The 16,160-nt window shown below is 33.7% G+C and overlaps 7 protein-coding genes across 7 annotated transcripts; 4 read left to right on the forward strand and 3 right to left on the reverse strand.

Moving 5' to 3' along the window:
- Positions 1–181: 181 nt before the first annotated feature.
- Positions 182–2,882, forward strand: DFA_05559 (uncharacterized protein; the record flags this gene model as incomplete). The annotated part of the gene is made up of 6 exons (XM_004361221.1): positions 182–195; positions 749–793; positions 839–917; positions 970–990; positions 1,065–2,464; positions 2,501–2,882. 6 exons carry the CDS (start codon positions 182–184, stop codon positions 2,880–2,882), a joined length of 1,941 nt encoding a protein of 646 aa, XP_004361278.1.
- Positions 2,883–3,078: 196 nt separating this feature from the next.
- gdcA (uncharacterized protein) lies at positions 3,079–4,477 on the forward strand (the record flags this gene model as incomplete). Its single annotated transcript, XM_004361222.1, has 3 exons — positions 3,079–3,241; positions 3,371–3,589; positions 3,672–4,477. 3 exons carry the CDS (start codon positions 3,079–3,081, stop codon positions 4,475–4,477), a joined length of 1,188 nt encoding a protein of 395 aa, XP_004361279.1.
- Positions 4,478–4,693: 216 nt separating this feature from the next.
- On the reverse strand, positions 4,694–6,498 carry mmsdh (methylmalonate-semialdehyde dehydrogenase; the record flags this gene model as incomplete). Its single annotated transcript, XM_004361223.1, has 3 exons — positions 4,694–6,118; positions 6,188–6,259; positions 6,421–6,498. The coding sequence occupies 3 exons, from the start codon at positions 6,496–6,498 to the stop codon at positions 4,694–4,696; spliced, it is 1,575 nt and encodes a 524-aa protein (XP_004361280.1).
- A 239-nt stretch (positions 6,499–6,737) lies between these two features.
- Positions 6,738–8,642, reverse strand: DFA_05562 (uncharacterized protein; the record flags this gene model as incomplete). The annotated part of the gene is made up of 6 exons (XM_004361224.1): positions 6,738–6,915; positions 7,008–7,178; positions 7,263–7,604; positions 7,685–7,830; positions 7,940–8,355; positions 8,429–8,642. The coding sequence occupies 6 exons, from the start codon at positions 8,640–8,642 to the stop codon at positions 6,738–6,740; spliced, it is 1,467 nt and encodes a 488-aa protein (XP_004361281.1).
- A 301-nt stretch (positions 8,643–8,943) lies between these two features.
- Positions 8,944–10,701, forward strand: DFA_05563 (uncharacterized protein; the record flags this gene model as incomplete). The annotated part of the gene is made up of 4 exons (XM_004361225.1): positions 8,944–9,103; positions 9,163–9,859; positions 9,931–10,623; positions 10,659–10,701. The coding sequence occupies 4 exons, from the start codon at positions 8,944–8,946 to the stop codon at positions 10,699–10,701; spliced, it is 1,593 nt and encodes a 530-aa protein (XP_004361282.1).
- A 70-nt stretch (positions 10,702–10,771) lies between these two features.
- On the reverse strand, positions 10,772–14,392 carry DFA_05564 (LISK family protein kinase; the record flags this gene model as incomplete). The annotated part of the gene is made up of 7 exons (XM_004361226.1): positions 10,772–10,795; positions 10,884–12,202; positions 12,292–12,566; positions 12,925–13,523; positions 13,604–13,686; positions 13,768–14,036; positions 14,187–14,392. The coding sequence occupies 7 exons, from the start codon at positions 14,390–14,392 to the stop codon at positions 10,772–10,774; spliced, it is 2,775 nt and encodes a 924-aa protein (XP_004361283.1).
- Positions 14,393–14,970: 578 nt separating this feature from the next.
- Positions 14,971–16,092, forward strand: DFA_05565 (uncharacterized protein; the record flags this gene model as incomplete). Its single annotated transcript, XM_004361227.1, has 1 exon — positions 14,971–16,092. One exon carries the CDS (start codon positions 14,971–14,973, stop codon positions 16,090–16,092), a length of 1,122 nt encoding a protein of 373 aa, XP_004361284.1.
- Between the last annotated feature and the right edge of the window lie 68 nt (positions 16,093–16,160).

Genomic DNA, 16,160 nt, shown 5'->3' on the forward strand with positions numbered 1-16,160 from the left:
AGTCTAATTGACTCTCTCTAAACTATTCCTTCTTTTGTTGTTATTCTAGTATCAGAGTATATAATATAAATAAATAAATAAGAAATTGAAAATAATACAACTAAGAGAAGAAGGATAAACTAGTTGTTGTGTTTTTGTTGTTGTATTTCTAGATTAGATTTGTGTGTGTGTGTGTATATATATGAATGTAAGATTGTGTGTGTTGTGTGAGAATGGTTGCAGAGGTCTACTTTTGTTGTTGTTGTAGATAAAAAGGATAAAATACAATAAATAAAAAAGTAAAGTAAAAAAGAGTTTTTTTAGTTTTTCCCGGAGTGAGCTCGGCGTTTCTTGCAAACAGTTCTTTCGAAAAGTTATGCGCATCTCCGCCCTATATCCCACCCCGACCCGACGACGATAAGGAATGATCATTGGAGGCCGGTGCACAAGCAAGCGACTGTTCAACTTAATCTTTGCAGCATTTTGCAAACGTTTGATTTTCGATCACTGTCGGTGGCAGCTCTTTGATTTTGAAACACCACAAAGAATAGAAAGTATAAAGTAGAAAGTATCTATCCTACCTACCATATCCAAAAAATGTATTGATGATCATTGTGGATTTAGATATAAAATTATTATATTATTTAGGAACTATATAACTTTAAAAAAAAATATATTTTTTTTATTATTATTTTCTATTTATTCTTTTTTCCAAATAGTGGTCAATGACATACATTATTACATTTTTTTAGTAACTCTTTTTTATTAGTACTACTCCAAGAGAACTCTTAAGGGATGCAAAAACAATTACTATGTAAAGTGATATTTAACGTTTACTTGAAGGATCTGATCTTTGTAGAGGTCAATTTGATCAACATTCAAGTGAGTGGATCATCAGTCAAAGACAGTCAGATACATTCACTATTGGATTGTATAAAGTATAGACAGACTGACTTATTCATCAAACACTACAAGACTATCTTTTCAAAGGTCATTTTACAAAAGACAAACGTAAGTTCTAAAGAAATTATATGTTTACAGCATTCAAGAATTTAGATTTCTAATATTTATTTACTATTTATTAGGGAACACCATTTATAAAGATATTCGATTTAGCTCTAAGAACGGGTAATCATCAATGTTTAATATTAATGATTGAAACTGCAAGAGATAGTGGATATAAACACTTGATTGAACAATGGTCTGTCTTGATTTATTCAAACATCAATCAACAATGTTTGGATGTGGTGCTAGAGTATTATCAATTGTTGACAAGGGCAAACTATGCACAGTTGATTGGTTTTATGGTGTTGAATGGAAGATCCGATCAAGCAATTACATTGCTAGGTACGTTGGAAATGAGGCCGATTAGTGCCCCTGGTCTAACCAATCTAACATTGACCAATGATGGTCAAGAAGAAAATAGATCTGTTCATTTGATCGATTTGGCAAAGATGCTAATTAGAAAGAGGGGATCTAGTGATCTATCATTTATCATTCAATTATGCGGACAGAATGAAATAGATGATTTACTAGAACTTATTGCCACCCAAGTAACAACTTTGAGCCTCAAGAGAGTAGGTGGATGGGGTATTGAAAGATACTTTGGTTACAAGTATTTAGAAAGATTCGAGACAATGGTTGGTGATAGATATCTATCAAATGAATCATTGCTTTTTGGTGCTGGTAATATTGGTTTCTTGCGATACTATGTAGACAGAAAACTTTGGACAAAGTTTGAGAGTATCAAAGATGCCCAAGTACTCGAATATGCCATACAACATGAAAATGGTGAGGAGTGTGTTCGATACATTTTGGAGCATCTTCCCAACCCCAAGTTATTTTTACGTTACAATGTATTTGCCATCCGTCCATCTACAGTCTCACTCTTGTTTGTCCAATTCATTTGCCTTCATCCACACGTCCACCTAGAACCAGACGACTTTATAAGAGATATTGCATTCTCCAAGAAATACGATGCTTTGCAATGGATTCTTTCACCGACCAGCATTCGTTTGTTTGACGACAAAACAGTAAACCTCGGCGCTGCCTTTTCAGAAGCAGTCTACTATGACGACATTACAGCACTGGAAATATTATCAACAGCCTTGATACAACAAAACCAAAAGGTAGGCGTGCACTTGTCACAGTTTCACCAAATGTCAAAAGAAAACCAAAAGAGAGCCGCCTCTATTATTCCACCAGGACTGTTGGATATCTACATTGAAGAAGATCTAGCAGCAATGCGAGAAACTCTTCTTCTACTCGTCCAACATGGACACGTGTCTTCTGGTGGTAGCATAGGTTACCCATTTGATGCATTTGGGATGTTGACCGACACCTACATCCAAAAATATCATGGACAAGGCATGGAAGGTGACCCGTTCTTCCTCTCACTGGCCAGTATCGATACACTAGAATTTGTATCTCGCAACACTGATCAAAATCTTGATCGACTTGCCTATTACAGTGGTAGAACAGACATGTATGATATTTTGGTGTTTATCCATCGGATATACAGAAAGAGTAGTGGTGGATTTACAGCCAATGATTGGCAAGAATGTGATTCAATACACTGCTGCAAAGCACTACAGTTCATGTGGGAAAATTCACCAGACTCTGTTAGATCCAATCACTACTCAATGTCACTCTTTCTTAACAATCACATTGTCGACACGTCTGATCGAGGAATCAAGGTTACCCTACACTTTGTACGTCTCTACCAACACTTTGCGACCCAACCAACAAAAATCAATCGATGCCACCCTCTTTTAACGCATAGCCACCTAGTGTATCAAATAATTCAACTTTTCCAACAGCAATCTACCAACAACAGTACGTTTACCACTTGTAACTCTGAGCTTTTAGACTTGTTGGCGTTTCACGACGGTTTGATCAACTAAACCAACGATTTCATAAAAGAAAGGTTTTTTTTTGTATTTCGTTGAATTTGAACGGATCGGGCTGATCACGCAGAAAATCGATATTTATTTTTAATTTTTTTTTGTTTTTCTGTGACCATCGAGACAAGGTCCTAGCCCAAGTGATTAAAACAGTGTGTAAGATCTATATAGTTTATTAATAATAATAATAATAATAATGTACAGACAAATAATTGTTTTGCTCGTTTTGGCAGTTTGCGTTTCTGCCCAACCACAGGGTTGTGCTGACGACTCTAGCATGCAATGCGCAGATAAGGGAATGTATTGTGATGCAGACTTTTACCAAAGAATTGGTGATGGTGATATCGCTTGTAAATTAGGTAAATATTTATATAAAGAGAGCAAATAGAGAAAAAAAAACCTGCGATATCGCAATAACTGACTCCTCTCTTTAGGTTTTTATTGTGCACCAAACCCATACTCTTCCAGTGGATTTCAATCAATTTTAGCAGACATTGGAGCTTCTTCTTTTGAGCCAACCCCTTCATCTGTTTGCACTCCAATCGGTAAGATTGGTGATGCTTGTGATGGATCTACTGCTTCATGTGATACCGGACTCCTATGTAGAACAGCACCACAAGGTGAAGCGCCATCTTGCCAACCAGCCTCGTACGCCACCTTGGGTGAATCATGCAACAGTTTCCTTGACTGTATCAATTATTTGGAATGTATGTATTATAGGTCTATGGTACCATCAACCCTGATCCTTTCAAATGTGACTAATCCATTTATTTATATTTATTTATTTAGGTGATGCATTTGAAAAGAAATGTGTTCCAAAAATTTCAGATCCAACCATTCAATGCTCTGTTGCTCAACAATGCAAATTTGGTTACTACTGCAACACCACCGATAGCGTTTATCGTTGTGTCCCACGTGGTGATGTTGGGACCAATTGTAGCAGCGCAGTACAATGCAATGAAAACTTGGTTTGTGAGGACAACAATGAAGGCCAAGAAGTGTGCACTGCTCTCTACACGAAAAAGGAAGGTGACACTTGCTCAACCAACACACAAGCCTTGTACGGAACCTATGGTCTATACACCTCGACTTGTGACCTTGGCTCTGGCGTTGTATGCGACAACAACAATGACGTTTGTATCAAGATTCCAGAATTGACCCCTGGAAATTGCACTGAAAGTCCATGTCAAGGTGGTAGTTCTTTTGAAAGATGTATCTGTAATGGAGCCAACAGCACCACTGGTACCTGCGTATCCAGTATCGTCAGAGGTGCACAAATCAACACCTGTGTTTCTGCCTTCCAAGCTTTTACCCAGTGTAAAATGGAAAACAAGTGTCAAGACTTTGTCATAGGCACTTCCTATCCACAAACTATCATGCCAAACAGTTGTATTGGCAGAAACTGTCAACACCTATTGTGTGACGTCCAAAAACAATGTGCCTACGTCCCTGAAAATAGTCCCATCGCTATATGTGGTGGTGACTTTTTGGCCGAATTTTCAGTCTGCTCTTCATTGACCAGTGACTCATCATCAACCATCTCATCAATGGTTTTCGTCATGATCGCTGTTGTATTTGCTTCAATCCTCTTTTAAAAAACAAACTAAATGATGATATTTAAAATAAATCGAATATATATATATATATTAATTAAAATCTAATCAAGCTCATTATGAAATCCAAAGTTTAAGACCTATATAATTTCTTCCTTTGTATTTATATTTTTACATAAACTTAATAACGTACCGTACGATATTCTTTTTGTTCTTTTATTCTTGTTTATTTTTTTGACGATTGTAAATTGTTGTTGTTTAGTTCTTACCCAAAATTGGCATATGAGTAGAAACACCAGTTGAAATATCGTCGTCTCTCCAGTTGGAGGTGATAGTCTTAATTTGGGTGTAGAATTGGACACCAGTCTTGCCATAGAAATGGTTGGAACCGACAAATGAACGACGGGAACCGGTGAAAGAGAAGAATGGGAGTGGGACTGGGATTGGGAGATTGATACCGACTTGACCGACATCGATTTCGTGTTGGTATTTACGGGCAGCAGCACCAGATGAGGTAAAGATGGCAGTTCCGTTACCGTATGGGTTGTTGTTGATGAGCTTGATGGCTTCGTCGAGGGTGTCGGCCTTGAGACAGACGAGGACTGGGCCAAAGATTTCTTCAGTGTAACACTTCATGTTTGGAGTGACTTCGGTCAAGATGGTTGGACCGACAAAGTTACCCTTCTTGAATTGTTCTGGGACTTGGACGTTACGACCATCCAAGACACACTTGGCACCTTCGTCGATACCGGTTTGGATGAGGGCGTGGATACGCTCCTTGGCAGCTGGTGAGATGACTGGACCGAGGTCAGAGTCTGGTTGGGCACCACAGGTGACCTTGAGCTTCTTGGCACGTTCGACGAGCTCTGGAATCCAGTTTTGGGATTCACCGACAAAGACGGCGGCAGACAAGGCCATACAACGTTGACCAGAGGCGCCAAAGGCAGCTCCGGTGAGGGCATCGAGGGTACGATCCTTGGAGGCATCTGGCATGATGGTGGCGTGGTTCTTGGCGGCCATGTTGGATTGGACACGCTTGCCATTCTTGGTGCCACGGTCGTGGATGTGCTTACCGGCAGCTTCACCTCCGACAAAGGAGATGGCACGGATAGCGGGGTCGTCGCAGATAAAGTTGACAGCGTCCTTGGCGCCGTGGATGATGTTCAAGACACCGGCGGGGACACCAGCCTCGATGGCCAATTCTGCGAGGTACATAGAGGCACCTGGGACACGCTCAGATGGCTTCAAGACATAGGTGTTACCACAGGCAATGGCCAATGGGAACATCCAGAGTGGAATCATAGCTGGGAAGTTGAATGGAGTGATACCAGCACAGACACCTAATGGTTGGTTGTACGAGTAAATGTCGACGTTCTTGGAGACGTTTTCGACAGTCTCTCCCATCATCAACGAGGCAACGTTGCAAGCGTGTTCGACGACTTCCAATCCTCTAAAGACGTCTCCCTTGGCGTCTGGGAGGGTCTTGCCTTGCTCTTGGGTGATGATGGCGGCAACCTTGTCCATGTTCTTTTGAATGAGAGCTCTGTAGTTGGAAATGATACGAGCACGGTTAGAGACTGATGTATCTCTCCAGGCTGGGAATGCAGCTTGGGCAGCAGCAACTGCAGCATTCATTTCTTCCAAAGTTGCAACTGGTACTTTAGTAACAACTTCTTGAGTTGCCTAATTAAAGAAATGTTAAAAAATCTTATATGAGAGAGAGAGAAAGAAAACTAAACTAAAACAACTTACTGGGTTGGTGACGTCTAACCATTCCTTTGACTTTGATTCAACAAACTTTCCATTAATCAATAACTTGGTGGTCTATAAATATAATAATAATAATAATAATAATAATAATAATAATAATAATAATAATAATTGATATGATTAATAACTTTTAAACTAAAGTTGTTGTTCTTGATTTCTCGATTTGATTGATCATCAAATTTGATCAATCAAACTTTGTGATGAAGATAATTTACATTAGCTAATGAAGCAGAGGTAGAGTGGAAGAATCTAATATTCTTCAAATTGTTTGAAACAAGCTTGGCAGACAACATTTTCTAAATTATCTCTTTCTAAAACAAGAAACTAAACAGACGTTTCAAAGAGACATTATCATTCTTTGGGGTGAAGATTCCTTCACACAAAAAAAAATAAAAAAAATTGAAAATATCCCGTCAAATGGTGATAAGAGGGGAAATTCAGACATCGTTTGACAATTCAATTTCGTTCGTCATTAATTAATGATTAACAATAAATAATATATAATTTATTAGGATGTTTTGTTTTTATTTATTTAAAAACCATCGGTAAACATTGTAAATGCTCTTTCCATTTCCTCCAATTTAATTGCTGATATGAATAGATTCAATTGTAATTTTTCTGCAACTCCAAATAGAGTATAGACATCACTTTCGCTTGGTAAATTTAAATCTGATTTTAATTTCTTTGCAAAATTGATACCTAAACATTCACTAAAAATAAATAAAGAAAAAGAAAAAGAAAAGGTGTCAGATTAGTAAAATGAAAATATGAATCATTTTTCCAATTGATCATTTGTTCGTACTTGGATTGAGAATAGGCGACTACAAAACTAGCCTTTCGAAGTAATAATTTCATATAGTGAATTAAATAAATTTCTCTCATTTCCATTGGTAAACTATATACTTCTGTAACCATCTTTTGAATATAAATAGATGGATCTTTAAATCTATTTAAACTTTTATCATCTGATCTCCTAAATATAAATAAATAAGTAAATATTAATTTTTGGTTCCAACCAATATTATATTATTATTATATTTTGTTCTACTCTACATACGTTTGAGATTGTAATAAAATATTTTTTAAAATGTCTTCACGATAACTTGTATAACGATATTGAATGTGAGTTTGGAATATTTCCATTTTGTCGAGATCAACCACTGTGACTGGTTTGAGTGATAAATAAATATTCTCTTCGATTTGTTTGAGTGAGACATCGATCAATCCCTGTATCACAAGATCGGGAATGTACTCTTTGTTGGTTAATATTCTAGTAGAGAGTGCCTTTTCGTTTGGCGTTAAAAATAATGACAATGTATCCAACCATTTAAGTACTTGAGCTTGTTGTGTACCAAATACAACTGTCGATCCATTTGTTTGAAGATGTGAAGTTATGACTCTATGGAAAATAAAATAAAAAAGATTAAATATAAATATATATAAGTTTCTAAAGATTCTATTTCTTTGACTACAACATACTTTACAAAAAAATCATTGTCTTGAGGTTTAGCATCCATTAAAAAGGTAGATAGAATATCTACATGAGGATAATTGGATGAATATAAGTGTTCTAAATTAATACAAACTAAAACCAATTCTTTGGTAAAAGATATTTGATCGGCAATCTAAATGTGTAACGAAAATGAATTAATAACGATTAATTGATAAATACATTGTTATTATTATTATTATTATTATTATTATTATTATTATTATTATTATTATTTCGCTTACATTATTACAATAATTTCTTAATATAAAAGAAGCCAACATTGATAATCTATCGGCAATAATATCATGAATATGTTGATAGATTGACAATTTAGAAAGATCCATATACAATGACAATGCAAACTTTGTGATCTTGTCATTGTATCTAGCATTGAAAATGATAGATGATGACATGATTGAGTGTTCTGGATAGATGTTGAATCTCATCTCTTCCGATGTGATTTTAGTATCGAGACCACAAAGTGTTTGTCGAGCCATGAATGATTGAAATTCACTTGGTAGATTGTATTCAGGTGTCGTCCATAACTGTTCGACGACAGGTCCTGCCGTATCATGCCAAACTGATAATTGACATCCTATTATATAATTTGGGTTATAATTATCACTTGCCAAGTTTATGGGTGGTGTTGATTGTCTTCCTAATTAAATTATAATGTCAGCAAATGAGTAAATATTAAGAGATTACAGATCTGAGATATGTTTGTTACATACTTTTCTTTAAAGGATTATTTGAAACTGATTGAGAGTAGGTTGAAAGTATGTCTTCATACACCTTTGAGAATATATTTGTCGTCTTTTTAAAGTCACTCTTTACATAGATACCTCCTCCTCCTGCTCCTCCTCCAGCACCACCACCAACAGCATTACTACTACCATTTGCAGTGTTGATACTACCATTCAATCCAAAGTGACCAACTCCATCCATCTCTCTCTCTCCTCACTCCTCTATATTTATAGTCTTTATTTTGATAGATTATAAGTATTTAGATTGCTATTTACATCAGAATAAACATAACAATCTGTTAACAATGAGGGAGTAGAGATAAATAAATACAGATATAACAGGTAATAAAAAGTAACATTCAAAATGAGGTGGACTCTTGCTTTGCGATATTTTTTAATTTTTTTTTTGCTCATCGTCATTTGAGCTCGGGTTGCCTGTTAAATTGCATTACATTTACACTTTACTTTAGTCTATCTCTTTCACATATACATCTAGTTCAACTATGGAGTACGAAACATACACAAGCACAGTCGAAGGTTTTGCAATTGACTATCCAAAGAAATGGATGTGTGTCAAGAATTCAGGTTACAGCAGTGTCATGTTCACTCCATCACCAAACCAAGCAAACTTTAACCTTAATGTTTGTGTTCAAGATTTAAGAGGTATGTCAGCATCAACAACAACAACAACAAGAGTAGAAAGAGAAATATGATGTTAATAGCAACATGTACTTTTATATCTACTTTACTTTTCTCTACTTTTATAGCTGCAACAAGAGGACAAATCCCAACACCACAAGAATTCTTGCAAGTATCAATTGATCAAGTAAAAGAGATGGGAGCAAAGGGATTAGAGTATGGATCGGTCAAGATTGGTGTTGATAATATCGATGGATACTATATGAACTATGGTTTGGAGAACCCACAAGGCAGCGTTGCCATTCGTCAAGGATTCTTCCAACGCGAAAACTTCACCTTTGTCATTACACTTTCAGTGCCAACACCACTCAACACCCCCGATTTGGTAAAGGTACACCAAACTGCCATCCGTTCATTCCGTCTCTTTACTGCCCGTGGTTACAAGGTTTGTCTCATGTCTCCAAACATTGGAGAATGCCAAATTGGAAACAACCACCGTTTTGCCATCTATTCTCCAAAGCAATGGAAAACCATAAAGACTTCACAAACCAACCAATACCATTGGAAATCAGACAAACAAGATAACCTTCACATGCAATCATCGGTCGACAAATTGCAAGCCCCAATCGACACTGCTTTGAAATTTAATCATTGGATCAAAGAGGAAATGCAAAAAAAGGCTATCGATGGAAAGGTTCAAGTATCTTCACAAAGTGAAATTGAACATTTTATTGATCTCTCTGGTTTGGAAAATGTTAAATATAGTGCAATTAAATTATTGTAAGCAGTAAAAAGAAAAGATAAGAAAAAGAAACAATTATAATTAATTATTTTATTTTATATTCCTATAGTTTCTCATCAAATACAATGGAAATTAAGGGAGATTATGAAATGGTTTATCTTATTGTAGAAGATACTGTATTTACATTCACATTGATCACTGGATTAGGAGAAAACAAGGATTGGAGCGTATTGTTGGAATCATCGGTTGGAGCTTTAAAGTTGATTGAAGAGAGTGCAGACAATAGCAACAAAAAGACACCAGCCATTCCAAAGGATAGTATCCTTACCTACAACTTGTTTGTCAATATTGTTGGTGGATACCGTGTACTCATTCCAAAGCACTTTGAAGTATTTGAAATGAATACCAACTACTATGAAACCGTCATGTTTTACAGCACTTTGCTCAAGCAAGCCAATATCCCAGTCTTTTCTATCAATGTCGAAGACTTGGGTGTCTCTGTCATCCTCCCACAATACAAGGGTGTGATTGCACAAATGATGGGCGAGTCACTCGATAACGCCCGTGTCTTGAGCGACAAGCCATCAAGATTGGACAACTACCAAGCCTCTATTACCGAAATCCACGGCTTTGACTCTACCATTTCAAGCGGTATCGTTGTTGCTCTCTTCAAGTGTGCCGTCATCAAGCGTCGTGTCGGTGTTCTCATTTCCCTTCGTACCGCTCAAACTGAATATGAAGCTCTCTATAAATCATCCATCTTTGCTTTTGATACTTTTAAAATCCTTGGAAAACAAAACAAGTAAAAAAATAAATCAAATAAATAAATAATTATAGTAGTAAAACAAGTAGTAGTCGTAGTAATAGAATTAGTAAATAGAATAATATTTTTTAATAATTAAAAATAAATGTGTAAAAAAAAAAAAGAAATAAATAAATTATTATTATTATTATTTAATTTCTTCAATTAATATCTATATAAATAAAAAAAGATATAAACAATAATTAATTAACATACATATTGTTAGTTTTTGTTAAAATTATTATTTTTGATTTACATACATGTTGATTATCAACTAGATTTAAATTAATAATTTTTTCAGATGGATCAATGAATTGACATTGTTTTTGATAACCATAATAATCCCAAAGTCGGACATGGTTATTATTTAGTCCGAACCGTGTACAGATATAGTTTTGAATAACTTGAACCTTTTCTTCAATTCTAAATCTAACTTTAATCTCTCGAGACAGATCTGATGATTTCAAAAAATTTAGTACAATCGATACCTTTAGATCAAGTTTTACCCCACCACCAAGATTCGAGCTATCGGCTATGTATCGTCTTGCAATTTCTGGTCCACCGCCATAGTGTGCAATGGTGAATCTCCAAACATTGTCTGGTACCACCGCAAAGTGAAAGTTTTCACAGAGATTAGGTAGTAGTTCGATGTCGTTGAGTGTTTCAATGTATTTGCCTGATGAAGCTTCAGAATGGTTGGAACTGCTGCTGCTGATGGTTGGAATGACCGATGACGACGCTGGAAAAACAATGGACGAATTGTCTATCATTCCTAGATCTGGCTGACCAATACCTCCTTTTATCCATCGATTGAACCAATTGATACTAATGACATACCATGTTTCACCAACACATGGTTTACGAGTTGCGCATTCTATCTTTAAATTATTCTCAATATTATTTTTAATCATTTCAACTTTGTTATTTTCTTCTCCTCTTCTTATTATACTACTACTATTATTAATACTGTTATTATTACCAATCAAGTGATTATCGTCATCGTCATCATCATCATCATCGTCATCGTCATCGTCGTCATCATCATCGTCATCATCGTCGTCATCGTCACAATCTTTATATTCTTCTTCTTTAGCATATTCATAGTCTTTAATTATATTATTGATTTGATTGTTGTTACTACTACTACTTTTCAAAGATGGTGAAGATGAACTTGTTGTATCTTCAACATTCCATAAATAATTTGGTAGGAAATTACCATTGTCTTTGAGTTCATGATATTCATAGTTGAAAAGTCTTTCATTGATTGGTGTAGTGAGAGTGTTCTCTGGTACCTTTTGATCCTCCTCTTCCTCCTCTTGACTATAATCATCAAAATAATTGCCTCTTCTTCCAAATAAAACAGATATGGTTGGTGTATCTTGATGATGCAGAGTTTCTTGTTTGTTGTCAGCAGCACAGGTATAATTATTATCATCATCCTCATCCTCATTTCCTTTTGGATGACTATTCACAATGATTGAATGAATACTTCTTGATATCTTTCCAATGATTGGTGTACCAATTATTTGTTGTTGATTCTTTTCTTTTATATTATTATTATTATTAATCATTTCAATATCTTTTTAATAATAAATGAATATAGTTATTAGTAATAAAGATACTACAATAATTTTCTTTGGAAAAGTAAATTAAATAATTTATGCATACTCTCAAATTGATCTTCATCTAAATGATATGATGGTGTAGGTGGTGTAGATGTATCACTTTCTTCATCACTATTATTATTGTTATGATTGTTATTATCTATACTGTTATTATCATTATTATTTACAATTATACATTTTGCTTGTAGATGGTCTATGAGTTCAAATGGACTAGTTGAAAGCCCAAAAGAATCATCTTCATCCCATCCCACCTTCTTTATGATATCTATCCCTCCACTTATTCGTTCATTGTTGTTGTTGTTGTTGTTGTTGTTGTTGCTATTGTTTATTATGTTATTTGTATTCATGATCTACTATTTGTTTGAATACAAAGTAGAATAAAAAACAACAAGTATACTTCATGGTTTTTTTTCCATTTATTTCATCCCTCTTCACCCATCCATTCTTTCCTCACACACCCAACCTAATATTTAATTATTTTTTGGTTGGTATTACTATTATTATTTATTTTTTAATCAAAAAAGAAAAGAAATATCTTTATTTACTGTGATTATATGTATTAGTTGGGAAAATAGAAACAGAGGGTGGGGGGTTGTCTATGTATGAATAAATAGATATAGTTTGATTGATTGAACGCACCAATCCAAAGACAAAATATTACATAAGTGAACAATACCATTGTTGGTGTTTAGTGTTGTTGTTGGTAGAGTCATTGTAATCATCATCAATAGAATCATTGAATGATGGTGCTTTGGATGGTGGAGTCACATTGACTGTTGATTGTGAAAGGGTTGGTTTGTTACGCATAATGAAGCTACCAAGACTCTTGGTCAAGAGGGCTGTGGTAGCTCTGAGATTATTGCTGGGTGGTGAGTCTAGACAATTATCTGGAAGGTTGGATAAAACACACCAATGATCCATACAATTTTCATCGTCAAAGTTTGGATTGAGGATGGAGTGTGGGGATGGTGGATAAGTGGTATCTTCAGGTTTTGCAGTTGCCAACCATTCCTGAGAGGTTGAGTCTAATTCTTGAATAATCTCATCAAATGATGGACGATCCTTTGGATAATATGAAGCACATTTGAGCGCCAATTTCCATAATCTTTCTGGACAATCAGCTGGAACCATAGATGACAATAAATCAACATCCACATCAAAATTGTTTTGTGGTAATCTTTGTTCCAATCTATACTGTGTAATTAATTCAACCAATACCATACCATAACTATAAATATCACTTGAATAACTATATGGCATACCTAATATTACCTCCTAAATAAATATTTTTAATTAGTTTTTTTCAGATTCTATCTTTTTTTCTTTTCTTTTCTTCATTTTCAATTCCCACTTACTGGTGACATCCATTCATCAGTTCCACAAATAGTTGTTGTTAAAGTTTGTGGTGTAATTATTTTTGCAAATCCAAAATCACATACTAGAAACAAATAAAAAATAAAAAGGTTAAATATTATTATTTATAAATGTGACTTTTATATATATATTTATATATATTTACTTTTAATTTCCCAGTTTTCACCAACCAATAAATTATTTGATTTTAAATCACGATGCATAATATTTTTAAAGTGTAAGAATTTCATTCCTTCAGCAATACCTCTTGCCATATGTAATTTTAAATTCCAAGGAATTTGAATACTGTCATCTCTAAGTATTGCACCCAAGTCACCTCCATTAACCAATTCTGTAACCAAAAATAATAATTTCTCTTTTTCACCAACTCCAATAAATTCTACTATATTTTTATGTCTCATCAAAATTAAATCTCTACAATTTAATTTAGACAAATAGATTAGTTAGTGGTTTAAATTCAATCAAATAACTTATTATTATTATTATTATTATTATTATTATTATTATTATTATTATTATTATTATTATTATTATTATTATTATTATTATTATTATTTTACATACTTTAATATATCAATCTCTCTATTTATAAAAACCAATAGATCAGGATCTACATTATCTTTCTTGATCACTTTTACACATACTGGTCTGTTTGGGTAATATCCCTTGTACACTTTAGAAAATGATCCTTGTGAAAATTCAAATTCTTCTATCTTTAATTTTCTACAATCAATAAAGTTTTCTTGTTTCTTGTTGTTATCGTTACTCATTTTTTGAGTTTGTAACTTCTATTCAAATCTAATTATTGATTATTTTTTTTTAATTATTATTATTTTTTAATCTATTTCTCTATCTCTTTTTTAAATATTATATAAATTATTATTATTTGCAAATTATAATGATAAATAAAAAAAAACAATGGTGAATAACTGTCGACTTATGTTGTTATTAAATATTTTTTGCAATTAATTGTAAAACTACCACCATGAGTGAATGATATTACTCGTTCATGTAAGGGGTTGTTGGGGTTGTTGTGTTTATTGTGTTGTGGTGTGCTGTTGTGTTTTCGAAATTCTCTTTTCTCTCCAAGAAAAAAGAGAGGTAAAAATTATTATTATTATTACATCTCCTACAGATAGTTTTAAAGTTTGTGTGAGTTTGATGATTAATAATCTAAATCTAGATTAATCTATATTTCAAATAATCAAAAATTATTTTTAAAAAAAATAATTCTTATTATTACTTTAACAGGTTAACAATAATAATAATAAGTATACATGTCTATGTAGACAATGAATATTAATATTCTGTGTATACAAAAATTTTATATCTAGTAATAATAATAATAATGATAATATATTCACAAGACACAAATGTTTATGTACTTCCAATTGGGATCATAGAATATATAATCCTTATGGCATATACGTATGCCGATTATTCAAACCTTTTAGACAAAGTTTTGTTTAGGTTATTTAAAAGCCTTCTTCGTAGCAACCTATCAATGGTATCTAAAAGAATGTTTATGTTGATATCATCGGAATGCACAACATTGAAATTCTTAATAGCATATCACAGACCATCATTTGTCAAACAACATTTGGAAACCAACTTGAATCTATATTCTGATAATCTAAAGAACATTAGAACCAGTAGAAAATATGTATTGAATGAAATACCGACCAAGTTAAAACATCAAATGGAACGAGTATCATTTACTCATTTAAAGTTGAAAGAGTTTGAACATGAATTACAAGGTTTTAGAAATTTGAAACAAATAATATTTGAAAGATGTGAATTCAATTTGGGTGATTTACTTGGTTGTCTATCTACACTATGTCCAATTTTAGAATACTTGGATATGTCTGATAATCCAAAAGTTCAATGTGATTCAGTTTGCAATATTTCATTACAATTGTCCTCATCATCATATGCATCTCTATTATATCTTTTTCTTCCAAGGAAAATAGATCTTGGTTTGTTAGCATACAATGATTTCCCACCATCTCCGAGCATCAAGCATTTATCTTTCAAATATACAAATTTCTTTCACATCTATCATGACAATGTTATTTTCCAATCCCGTTTGACGAGTAGTAGTCTAGAATCAATTCAAATCTTTAGCTTTAAAAAAAAAGAATTACAAGGATTTCATCAATTTGTTCTTATCAATCATTCCATAAAAAGTTTCATCATTGATGTTGACCTTGTAGAAAAAGTTATGCAAGTGTTGGAACATTGGCAACTAGAAGAATTAGTTATAGGATATGATCAATTTCGATCAGAAATCAAATTAAAATGGATTTTAAGTTTACTTTCCAAAACTAGTATCAAAATAATTACCATTCAAACCAAATGCCTAAATACTAAACTTGAACCTGGTGAAAATGTTCCATTTTTCTTTTTTGAAAGTTCATGTGATCTTCTTTATGGTCCAACTCAATATCGTTATAGTTTCAAAAGAAAATAAACCAAACCATGAACAAATCACCTTTTTGTTTCGAGAGGAAACAACTGAAATTAGTTGCGTGTTGAAAT

The sequence above is a fragment of the Cavenderia fasciculata genome (genome assembly GCF_000203815.1).
Source record: "Cavenderia fasciculata unplaced genomic scaffold Scf_Dfasci-G-o-80e12.f1-5, whole genome shotgun sequence".
NCBI classification, from domain to species: Eukaryota; Evosea; class Eumycetozoa; order Acytosteliales; family Cavenderiaceae; genus Cavenderia; species Cavenderia fasciculata.